Raw genomic sequence first — 12,474 nt, 5'->3', positions numbered from 1 at the left:
ATCTCATTTCTCTCCCTGATGGGGAGTATTCTCGCATCATTATGTAGATGGTGTTCTGGGGACATAAGAAGACAACCCGTGGCGGTTCTGAGGGCAGTATTTTGGCAGGCCTGTAGCTTCTTCCAGTGAGTGGTCTTTAGGCTTGGCGACCATATCGGGAACGCGTAGCATGCAATCGGCTCCCCAAGTACTGACAGCAAGAGATTTGAGGATTTTATTACCGCTCTGGACTTTCGGTACAATTGCGGCTGCATGCTCACCAAAATGTAGATCCTGATCAAACGTCACACCCAAGATTTTGGGGTGTAGGACAGTCGGTAGCGTAGTGCCATCGACGTGGATGTTTAAAATGGTCGACATTTGGGACGTCCATGTTGTAAATAAGGTCGCGCAGGATTTAGTCGGTGATAATGCCAGGTTTCGCGAGGCGAAAAAACTGGAGAAATCAGGGAAGTAGCCGTTTATTCTGTTGCAAAGCTCATCGATCTGTGGGCCGGGCCTGTGGCCATTATTGTGCAGTCATCGGCGTAGGAAACGATTGTGACTCCTTCCGGTGGTGAACGTAGCTTAGATATGTAGAAATTAAACAAAAGTGGGGATAGGACACCACCCTGTGGCACCCCTTGTTTAATTCTCCTTGGTTTTGATGTTTCGTTTCTAAATTGCACCGATGCCTGCCGACCACCCAGTTAATTTGCGGTACACATTTTAAGACATGGGGGAAGGGTAGACCCTTCCAGGTCTTGCAATAACGTCCCATGGTTGACCGTATCAAAAGCTTTTGATAGGTCTAGCGCAACGAGCACTGTTCTATAGTGGGGATTTTGATTTAAACCACAATTTATCTGGATGCTAATGGCATTTAGCGCGGTGGTGGTGCTATTGGGTTTTCTCAAGCCATGCTGATGACAGGCTAGCTGCAAGTTTGCTTTGAAGTAGGGGAGCAAAATGGCTTCAAGCGTCTTGACTACTGGTGATAGGAGAGATATCGGGCAATATGACTCTCCTATGTTAGCTGGTTTCCCAGTCTTTAGTAGCGGGACCACCTTGGCCATTTTCCATTTCTCAGGTATGACAAAGGCGGAAAGAGACAGATTGAAGACATGCGCTAAATATTTTAAACCCTTCTTCCATAGGCTTTTAAGCATCGGAATGGCTATGCCGCCTGGGCCCGCTGCTTTGGATGGTTTAGCATGAGCGATGGCATCCTCAACCTCTTTGGCTGTGATGGTAATTGGCGACGCGCTGAATTTATGTTTATGTGCGTGTCTGTTGGCCTTCCGTCTATCTTTTTCGACCGTAGAATGCATTATATATTGTCGGCAGAAAGCGCTCGCGCATTTTTTCGCATCCGACAGCACTTTATCGCCAAAGGCGATGGAAATTTTGTCATTGTGCTTAGACGGATTCGATAGGGACTTTACGGTGGACCAAAGTTTACCTACACCGGCAGAGCGTTACAACCGCTTAGGTGCTCCTCCCAGTTCGCCCGCTTGTGTTCATCCACAAGCAATCTGATGCGTTGGTTTATATTCTTTATTTGGGGGTCGCCGGGATCGAGCTGTCTCATAAGGACCCGTTCTCTCGCTAAATTTGCGGCCACCACCGGAAAGTGATGCCGAATTTCGGGAATTCTACCGGCGGGAATGAAGCAAGCCGAGGCAGATTCAATGACCTTGCGTAAAGCACGCTCCCCTTGGCGAGCATTAGTCGGGATGGGGAGGGCAGTAAAGCCGTTGTTTGTAAAGGATTTGTATTCGTCCCACTTTCCTTTTTTAAAGTCTATGAAAGTGCGTTTTTCTGTGGAGGCCGTCCTCATCCTCTGCTTCCGTAGTCGGGTTCCGATAGAAACACTTTCTTAGCCGGAGCGTCGTCTTTCATTCCCATAACATAGCTTAGCCAGCGAAGCCACTGCGTTTTATTTCGCTGAACTATTTCAACGGGTTACCTTCTTCCGTACTTGCCATCGCCAACGCGTAGAGGTCCATAAATCGTTCGAAGAACTTTTCTCTCGAACACTCCTACAGCCGCTTCATCTGATGTTGTCTTGGTCCATGCTTCTGCACCATATAGCAGCACGGGTACGATAAGTGACTTGTAGAGTATGATTTTCGTTTGCAGAGATAGGACTTTACTTTTCAATTGCCTACCTAGTCCAAAGTAGTATTTATTGGCAAGAGTGATTCTTCGCTGGGTTCAGAGCGTTTCATCGCTCTCTCCAATTAGGAGCACAAAGAAGTGTTCCGTCCATAATCTAAGCACTCTCCGGGCATCGGTTACCAGGTCGCCGTTCTCGTTTTTATAGGTTTTCCCAGGCTTAATTAATACCTTCTGCCCGTCTCTGAATTTGCTAGTAAAATTTGCGGGCCTTAACATTGGTTGCTAGTTGCACTTCCGCCTTTCTGCCTCTGTTTTTTTCTTTCTGTAAAGGCGCCACGCTTCCCTTTTAAATTCGTGAAAGCGTTAACACACTTCTGTTGCGTCTGCTTTTAACGTAGCCTTGTATGCAGCGTTTTTTTTTTGTTGCAACGCGGCATTCTTCATATTATGTAACCTATTGTTTCCCCGCGGTACGAAGTGCTTTAGTTATATGCTCCCACTGCTCCTACATTATGTCGAGCTTCAAGGAAAATGACGTCGACGAAGGTATGAGTTCGAAGTCGCAGACCTATAGCTTCTGTGCTGGCTTATGGTGTGAGAGCCAGGACACGTGGTAGCGACTGGTAGTCGGGATTGCTACTGTTCGAACTTCGGAAATTGTAGCTCTTAAAAACAGCCGAAAAAAGTGGAGGCGCCCTTGGGCGCGCTCAATTATATACCAGCATTGATTATACTCGTTAAAATTGTGCCTTGAGATTCATGACTGTTAATATACCATTAGCAGCGGCCTTAAGTTGCCTTTGTGCGTGAACAGCAAAGAGCCACAAATGATTTGAAGAAATCGAGTCGACGTCAGTTATGTCAGGAATAACATTACTAAGCTAAAATTCACTCTACATTTTGACTAGCTATATGAATACATATCTACTTATATACCTAGCTTCATTCGTATAATCTTGATAAGAATTAAGTTCTTATACAGTCATTTATGAATATTTATAAAATAGTTCAAATACTGAATCTATATAGATAAGATAACGAAGTTGGTCGTTTGAAAACATCGTATTTTGACTCATATTGTTCAGTTACGTGATAAAAAAAAATCCCGACAACAATGATTATACATATGTACTTGTTATAGCAATACTAGAATTTTTGGGACTAAAAGAGTAAATCTGCCTATTGATGGGCATGTTTGTTATGTTGCTCAGAAGGCTGATCAGCATAAGCAAGACTTCTGAAATAATAACCATAATCTTGCCTTATTGCGCAAGTTATATCGGCGGTTCCATTGAAATTTTACACGATTCATCATTCTTGTATAAAAATAGAAGCGTTCAGTTGCTCGAGTGGATGACTAAGACGTTTCGTTTGTTTTCCCAGCGATCGTATGACATAAGCGATAGTAGATCCAACACCAAAGCAAAAAAAGGCAAAACGTAAATTTAAAAAAGGCACAGTTTATTCGTAAAAATACAAGTTTTGTATACAAAGTGTATACTCGTATGTACACAGTTTTTGTTTTTGGTTATGACAGTCTTTTCATTGTTCATCCATTCATTGTCATTGGTTAATTGCTAAGGTTTAAAGTCTAATTCAAGTTTTTTTTTTGTTGCCAAATATAAAACTGCCATCAGTTAATCAAAGGAAATATACATAGGTATGCATATACTATTCAAGGCATGTACTTCACACGCATACCTTGCAGCAGACAAGCGTTTACATATATAAATACTAAAAAATATACATATTCTTTCACTCCACCTCTATATCTGTACATTATAATCTCAGGGATTACTTCTAAATTTTAATGTGCATACCTAAAATAGTAAAAGGCAATGAAAATAAGAAAAGAAAAAGCACGCACGCCAAATAAGTTTAATTAGTGAGGCAAGCCAATATACGGTCATGGTATTCATATTATTATAATATAATGGCTTAATGCACATATTTGTTATTCGGTATTTATTTTATTTGCAATTAGTTATAAAACTCACTGCCAACTGCTAATTAAGTTTCTATTATTGCGTGCGCATTGGTGTTTACTAAACAAATCCTATTCCTTGTGTTTTACATAAACTTTAGTTTTTGAAAATACTCTTATATCAGTTTCAAGCAATTTTAATTCCTTTTCAATTTCCGCTTTACGTAGGCGCATACGTAACGTTTCTGTTGTCATCGGCATGTGATTCAACTCGTTAATGAGTGTTTTGAATCCTGTGGGGGAAAATACCAAAGTCTATATTTTATTTCTATAAATGCAATAAACAACCAACAACCAACTTCTTTCCGCTGAGTGCAGTGCTTCTTGACGCTCTTTATCCGATAGTGGGTAATGACCAGGTGGGCAATTTGGATCGTGTTCGCTTTGTTGTTGGCGTTGTTCCTCTTTTTCGCGTTTTTCACGCTCTAAATATCGCGGTAAATTTAAGTTGTCGCGTGCTAAAAAATTTTGAATGAAATATGGAGTAATAAAATTAAGGGTCATTCGCCACGTCCGGTTAACACTTGTCGGCGTTTTATTTGACCGGACTAGGAGAAAATGGCGCTAAGTATATTAAATATGTAGCACCGTGTGTTAGAAGTTAACTTCTTATATTAGGAGCAATATCTCGTATACATTTGACGATAGAGAGATAAAGCTGATCCAAATTTAAGTCCGTTTAACCCCTTTCTACTGATACCCACATTGCATGCGCATGATTAGGTTTAAGCGCAACTAATTTTGGTCGTTATTACAAATATCGGTTGAGATATAGAAATAACACCCAGTTAAATTTACTAATAAAACCCAATCCAAATAGAATGGACTACTTAGTCTCGGCCTAGGGTCTACATAGTAGAGGGTAAGAAGCGAATAAAATCCACTATCCCGAAGGTTCGAGGGGTACAAATAAGTTCGAAATTAATACACAAAAAAAAAAAATTCCGAAGTAGTCGGACTGGTACCGATGCGTACTGGACTAAATCCGTCTAATTACTCCTCATATCGAAACACTGCCTTATCCTTCGGGTAGAGTTTATGTGGTTAAAACTACAACAACTGCAATAAATCGAGACGTAGCAGTTTATGGCAACAATTTCCCAAATTCGAGTAATGATTCTTATAATAATTTAATTTTCTCTCAAGCTTTGATCACGCCGTCTAAGAAGTTAACTTCGGATTTTAAATAAATTTACATCCTATCTTATGTATGCTGCCTGTAGAACGCTTCTTCTGTAAATCTGTATTGCATTGCTGTAAGAAGTTTGTACGGCGACTCCGAGCAGATATAGACACAGCATCTACCCCACCGATTATTGCATCATCCGCATTGCAAGAAACATCATTTCCATAAGGGCCATCGCCATCGCCACCAGCACCACTACCATTATTTATTCCCATATTTTCGAAATTTTTACGTACTGCATCGTCTTTTACATTTGGTTGCATTCGATAATGCACCGATTGTTGTTCCTGGTGTTGATGTTCAGGTGGTTCATAAGATGATTGCATTGTTGATGTTGGTGGTAAGCCATCGCTCTCCACCATATTATAACCATTACTATAGTGTTGTTGTGAACGTGGTGTTGGCACAAAATTGTATTTTGATGATGAGACTGGTCCGTAGAGGTGCTCAATGCTTTTGTTGTTGATGTAGTGCTCAACATCATTTCCATTGCCAGTGGCATGTATTTCGTCAGCTGGCGGTCTAAGGTCCTGTTGTTGTGCATTGTACTGCTGCCCTTGCGTCCTCTCATACTCTTCATATTGATCTGTAATTTGAGGTTGTGGTCCTGCAGAATATAAATTTCCATTGCAATTACCGAGTTTTCCTGGCTCCTCGTCGACTTGTGCTGCTGGATAAAAAGAAGTACGACTTTGCGCATCAAATGCTGTATAATGCGAACCGGGAGTAAAATTTGGTTGAAGTCCATTATAACGTTCATTTGTGGTGCAACTAAATAGAAAATATATATATGTAAAACCAAAAAAAAAAATATTTAAAACAAAATAAGAACATTGCCATACCGTTTAAGCGCATCATAAAGAAATTGTTCATCTTGTATATCCTCTGTTTGTACTTGTTTGTGCACAGATTTCACGGTAGTTGTGCTGTTCGTACGCGATACACTTCGTCGGCTATGATGATTACCGACATCACAAAAACTACCCACTAAAGTACCGCCTATGGCACGGCCGCTTGGTACACGGGTCAATGATGGGCAACGTGTGACGACTGTTTTTTTCTACAAGTCAAACGATATATAATTAAAATATGTTTGCTTCCATAAACCCCCGAGGCATGCTTCTAGTTACCTCCAGTGCATTATTGTTATTGCGCTGCTGCGAATTCGCTCGCCGACCGGCATATTTTTGTTCCCGCTGCACCTGTTCTTGCTGTTGTTGCATTTTATTTTTATTCGTTACACGTTGCAGTTCCCGCAAGCTCAATTTATTCTCGCGTAAGAAATTGCGACGATTCCGATCCATCTCTGTATGAAGTTGGTGAAAGTGTAAAGTATTTAAGTCACAGCAACTAAATATTTTTACTATAAATTTTTTTTTATGTATAAATATCCGCCAATTTGTTGCTATTAGCAACTGGCAAGGCTTAAACGTTCACTGCAATAGCTGACCACACTTCCACTGACATCAAATATTCCACGCAATTATATACTTTATTTGGTAAAAGTCCAGAACCCTTTTTATCTCACTGTCATGTTATACTTACTGGGCATACTGAAGATTCCCTTTAACGTTTCCATGGGTTTTAATGTTGTCGCGGATACTACATTTTTACTTCGCGCCTCTGCTAATCCTCCACTACTCATTAAGGAGCAGCTTTCGTTCTTTCGTTTATTACCTTCCGTTTTGTTGCTGTTACTGCTTTAATAAAATCGGACAAAATAAATATTCTTTCGACACAAATTGTAAAATAAAAAATTTCAAAAGAAAATTTGAAATCGTTTCGTTTGTACGTGACAGCTGCCGCTAAATGACATTTGTTAATTTCCTGTTTGTTTTGGTTATTGCGTTCGTGTCATTAATCCTCCTGTTCCAATGACACATGAACCAGATACGGATGGATCAGGTTGTTGCATTTGGAACACGAGGAATAACAACCCTGCAAAAATCGTGTGACCAAAAACCACAAATCACCTACCTTGTGTGATTTGTGACCAAAAACGCACTAGCCACAATCACATTAACGCCCGGTTTTCAGTACCATAGCGCCAGAAATCAAAATCATTGTAAATTTTACCAAGTAGCGCAACTAACAGCTGATCGGTGAAAATTCGCACATTCACACGCACAGTTCACGACTCAGTTTCAAAACAAACCTTTAAATTATTTAATTCAAATTTTAAAGTGGGATAATCCTTACAAATTTATGTATACAGAATATATATGGCGTTTTTGTTGTTAATAAAACAATAGTTTTATTTATATTAAAGCTTTTACCATTTTTTTTTTTAACTTTGAAAAATCTCCGAACACCATTCCCTTATTATATGACATTCGACTGCCTAGTCCACTGCCTTCCACTCTATTCGCAACATAAATAACCTCTACTTAAGCTGCCAAACTATATAGTAAACAATGATCAAAATGGTCTTTCAATATTGTTGTTTCAATTCACACGTTCCTCCGTTATTCACAGAGCTTCGTTATTCAATATTTAAGTTCCGTTATTTCTCGGAATGTTAATTTTTTATGATTGTTTTTAAAGACACAACGCCATGCACACAATCAAAAATAATTTGCTTTTTTAAATGGTTTCACACCAGGCACAAAATCAATAGTAATTAAGTTTTTAAATGGCACCACGCCAGGCACAAAATAACTAATATTTATGTATGTATTTCAAGGTTTTTTGTAACACTGATTCCTGTTAGGAGTGCAAAGGCACCATCCTGACTCCAGGTCAGGGAGGCATTGCAACTCCCAACTCCGCCAAAACGCCAGAAGGAAGCACAAAGCCAACCTTGAGGCCTCTTTAAATTTTCAGCTCAACTAAAAAGCCCGACAAATTGTAGTTGAGCCGAGGATGACACTGCACGACCACTCCGACGAACTCAATAGAACGGAATGGTCTGTATTTGTTATTTAACAATTCTTTGTACACTTTTTATTCAGCTTATCTGTTCAGAATTTAACTTTTTCTCTCTAAAATTCCAATCAGTGTATTTTGTGTGCTTAAAAATTTTGGGAGGTGTCATACGACGCGTATTAAGTAAGCTCAACAAACAATAATCTGAAGGCCGAAAAGAAACATTTTATCTCTGGTAATTTTCGTCTGGTTTTTGTAATGTTGTTGTATACAAGAAAAAATTTTGTACAAAGGGATTTTGCACGGGTTTAATTTTGATCCCAACCCATTGGTGGACCAGCCAAGGTAATTTTTTATAAGCGCAGCCGAAGGCCTCCGGTTCCGGAGGGGCAATGGTTCATTTTTCGGTTTTTTGTTTATATCTTTCGAACGAGTTAAAATTTTTATTTTCCGCCTTATTATTATTACTGATACCTCCCGATAATTTTGAACGCGTATTAATTAGCAGTCGACCTCTGTTCTAAGCTTTTATTCTAATAGCAAAAAAAAAATATTTAACAATTTCCTAGTAATTTATGGTTAAAGTTACTATGTTAACACCACCACTTTTCTCTTTAACACGAACACTTTAACAACTTATTTTGATAGCCTTTCTTTTTTGTTAGCCTTAAAATTTTAAATCTAAATATGTAATAATAATAACTTATTTTTATATTCACATGTTATTATGTATAAAACAGTTTTCAGATGTTTTTATAAACATCATCAAAAAAATGTAGTTTCTAGCCTATATATTTTAATTTCGTATTATAAAAATTAAATTTTCACCTGCGGCGCCTTTGCTAATATAAAATGAAAATTTGGAATTAAAAAAACGAGCGACTTATTGTGTACTTTTTTCATTACAAATATTTTCCCATTTGGTAGCACCATTTTTGGAATTTTACATTTTATAGGCAACTTTAAAGGTGTAAAGGTGAACGAAATCAGGGTGTTTCGGTTATGGTGCGAGAACGGACCCGACGCTGCTAATGTTTCGTCTCGTCACGATTCTGATTTTGGTTTCTTTTGCGGTGCTGGTCTAGATACAGATTTATATTTCGGTTCTAGCATAATTTCAGATTTCGGGTTTCGGTTCAGATTCCCCGACACGTTTTATGGGATAAGAAATACGTATAACGCGATATCAAGCGGTGGTACTGGAATCTCCTTGCTAATGAGTTGTGCATAGCAGATCAGTGAGCCGCCAGATTGAGTACTTGGATGTTGTTTCATATAAATATTTGTACCTCTTCATAGGCGGGCAGGGAGCAATTTTTCCTTTTCTTCAACTATAGGCTCGGCCGAACGCTGTCTCCCTTTCTCCTATCAAAAGTGTAGATAAGCGCTCCCTCCATAAGCGAAGTTAAAACCAAAATTCGAGTTAAAAACTGCCAACAGATTATGGCGATTACTAACTTGAGCAGCAAAAATATTTGTACTCTTACAACAACATTTATGGTTTCATCTGTCTCAATTTGGCTAAACGACCGTATTTCCGGACATAGTAAATTGTCTTTTTATTAGGTTGAGCTGGTTGGTCCGTATAGATCTTTTGCAGGCTGAATGAGTTCATAGTATTATTTAATTCTAATTTTAATTTCAATAAAAACTATCGTGTTATCTTTATTTTTCAGCATTTGGTAGACTGGTCAAAAGCAATGGTGCCACAGATTTCGCACATCACCCGCTATTACGATGAATGGGTGCATAAACCTGTGGACAGACCACTTCGCCTCTTTGGTCCTTCGTATTTGGAGGTGTTTACTAGAACACCATGGTGGTTAATACCGCTTTTTTGGATACCCGTAATAAGCAATTGCATTTGGGATGAATATACAGAGAAATGGAGTACAGCTAGTATGAGCAGGGTAAAATTTTTATGAATTACTAGTTAGAAAAGCATTCAATAAACCGAAATTTGTTGTATCACACAGCTAATGATTTTTGCTATCAACTTTATAGCCGGTACAATATTTTGGACTCTACTCGAGTATATGCTACATCGTTTTGTGTTTCACATGAAAATCAATGCGAATACAAAACCTTGGTTGTGCACATTTCATTTTGTAATACATGGACTACATCATAAAGTGCCCTTCGATTCAAAGCGACTTGTGTTCCCACCACTGCCAGGTGTTATCATTGCCACTGTCATTTACAAACCAATTAGTTTTCTATTGCCATATCCACGTATCGTATTGGCTGGTGCGCTCTTGGGTTATATCTGTTACGATTTAATGCATTATTATCTTCATTATGGAAATCCTTCCTTGCAGCGCACACGATTTATGTATCATATGAAACGTTATCATTATCAACATCATTTTGCTCATCAAGATATGGGTTATGGCATTAGTAGTCCTTTGTGGGATATGGTATTTAATACGCGCATCCACTTGAGGCAGCTACGATTTCCATTAAGATGGCGGTAACTACGGTGAAAGGATCTTATATCAGCCCGATTATGAACAACACATTTTTTGTAATAAATATACTTACATTTGTAATATGTATTAAGTAAGAAACAAAAAAAGCTTACCAAAGAAGCATTTGATTATATATCATTCCGTAAAAATTAATATCACATTTTGATAGAACGCGGTGTATTTTATTTATTGTATTAAGAGTAAACTTCTTAAGTGGGAACACAAAAAAGCAGTTTTAACTCTGAATCTTGTAAGTTTTTTGGCACATTTCCACCTAACTTTTTTTCAAAATCGCTCCATAAAGTTTTACTTAAAAAATAAAAGAAAACTATCAAACTATTCTTTATTTACCTTACTTTGGTAATAGTACTTCACAATTACAATACACGCGTACTTCACTAATAGCTTGTTAAAATCAAATTGATTGGTTCTTTATCAGGTCGCGCTGCTTTTATACTCTTTGTTACTTTGTTCACTTACTTTTCCTAGGGTATAGACTTTCTACGAACAGCCTTCTGGCACAGTTGGTATTTATTTCTCTTATCTATGCACATATTCACGTTTATCTTCTTGTGATATGCGTTCAACGTAATCTCATGCATGCCACTAACATCGCCAGAATAATCACGCAAGATATTGCGTTTGTAAATATGAATGAACTTCAGACTTGGCAATTGAAGTTTATTTCGCCTTGCCCATTCACGTACAAAGTTTGCGAATCACTGTTTCAAGCATTGTAACTACACAAAAAATATACTTGCTAACATATTGTAACGAACTTACTGAAACTCCTCTTATTTGCAACCTTCTACTAATGTTCGAATCACTAAATTGTTCAATAAATAACTCGAATATTGAATAATGCAAAAATGGTCTTTATTAAAATAAAAAAATAAATGTAAGGCGCGATAACCTCCGAAGAGATCTAAGGCCGAGCTTCTCTTCCAATTTGCGTCGTGCTCCTCTTGATTTTTCCCTACAAATTGGCCGGACGGGACCTACATGTTTTATGCCGACTCCGAACGGCATCTGCAAGGCAGATGAGTTTTCACTGAGAGCTTTTCATGGCAGAAATACAATCGGAGCGCTTGCCAGACACTGCCGAGGGGCGACCCCGCTTAGAAAAATTTTCTTCTAATTGAAAAATCTTATTTCTAAAATTTTGATGTTGCTTTGCCCGGGAGTTGAACCCAGGGCATACGGTGTGATAGGCGGAGCACGCTACCATCACACCACGGTGGCCGCCATGGTATAGCTTGCTTAAATCAAACTGATTTTCGTGCCTCAAATGTTGCTGTTAAAATAGTGTTTGGTTTCCCTGTTGACATATTTCTAGGCAGTTCTATTCAAGAATTTACTAGTTGGTTAGCAGCTATAAAATTACCAACTATAACTACGTTTATAGCTTCTCATATGCGCGTCTATATGTGAGTTTACTTGCACAAATTATTGCCTAGTTTTAAGCGCATCTCAGATAAGATATACGCATGTGTTTGTGCGTTTTCTCTCCGCTGCGTGTACGTACATATGTGTAGACATAATGATTGATTCGTTTATGTAGATACAAGTGACTGCCTGCTTTACTGTTGTTGTGGCTTCATTTACTTAGCATCAGACTAGTGATGTATCACTTAGTGTCACTAATATTCGTCACACTGCCCTCCACCTATGTCTGATCGTCCCGATTAGACAACTCTCGATCTAAACACTGCCAGTTTTTCCAAATGAAACACTTTCATTTTGGTTCGTGGTTTGCCAATGGTTTGTATGCGGTACACTACATCGTTGATCCGTTTTTCAACTTTGTATGGGCCTTCCCAATTACACTGTAATTTCGGGGACAAACCTTTTTTCCGTTGTGGGTTGTAAAA

The 12,474-nt window shown here is 38.6% G+C and overlaps 2 protein-coding genes across 12 annotated transcripts in view; one reads left to right on the top strand and one right to left on the bottom strand.

Moving 5' to 3' along the window:
• The window catches only part of Fa2h (Fatty acid 2-hydroxylase), a 60,033-nt gene extending 49,259 nt beyond the window's left edge, over nucleotides 1-10,774 (top strand). For all 10 annotated transcript variants that reach the window (XM_067770300.1, XM_067770304.1, XM_067770308.1 and 7 more), the window contains 2 exons: nucleotides 9,812-10,045; nucleotides 10,112-10,774. In XM_067770300.1, coding sequence (XP_067626401.1) covers nucleotides 9,812-10,045; nucleotides 10,112-10,609 — 732 coding nt within the window. In that variant the 3' untranslated portion in view covers nucleotides 10,610-10,774. The remainder of the gene's footprint in view (nucleotides 1-9,811; nucleotides 10,046-10,111) is intronic.
• Nucleotides 3,547-7,355, bottom strand: LOC137243090 (uncharacterized). Of its 2 annotated transcripts, XM_067770297.1 has the most exons (7): nucleotides 6,816-7,355; nucleotides 6,401-6,576; nucleotides 6,113-6,330; nucleotides 5,908-6,041; nucleotides 5,281-5,856; nucleotides 4,384-4,542; nucleotides 3,547-4,317 (listed from the first exon to the last, which is right to left on the bottom strand). In XM_067770297.1, exons 1-7 carry the CDS (start codon nucleotides 6,913-6,915, stop codon nucleotides 4,157-4,159), a joined length of 1,524 nt encoding a protein of 507 aa, XP_067626398.1. In that variant the 5' UTR covers nucleotides 6,916-7,355; the 3' UTR covers nucleotides 3,547-4,156. The 2 variants fall into 2 exon arrangements, with proteins under 2 accessions (XP_067626398.1, XP_067626397.1); XM_067770296.1 differs by having other exon boundaries at nucleotides 5,281-6,041; nucleotides 6,816-7,351.
• Nucleotides 10,775-12,474: the final 1,700 nt, after the last annotated feature.

The sequence above is a fragment of the Eurosta solidaginis genome, chromosome 3, assembly GCF_040869045.1.
Source record: "Eurosta solidaginis isolate ZX-2024a chromosome 3, ASM4086904v1, whole genome shotgun sequence".
Lineage (NCBI taxonomy): Eukaryota > Metazoa > Arthropoda > Insecta > Diptera > Tephritidae > Eurosta > Eurosta solidaginis.
Note: the sequence above shows the minus strand (reverse complement) of the source record. Positions and strands in the feature narration are given on the sequence as shown.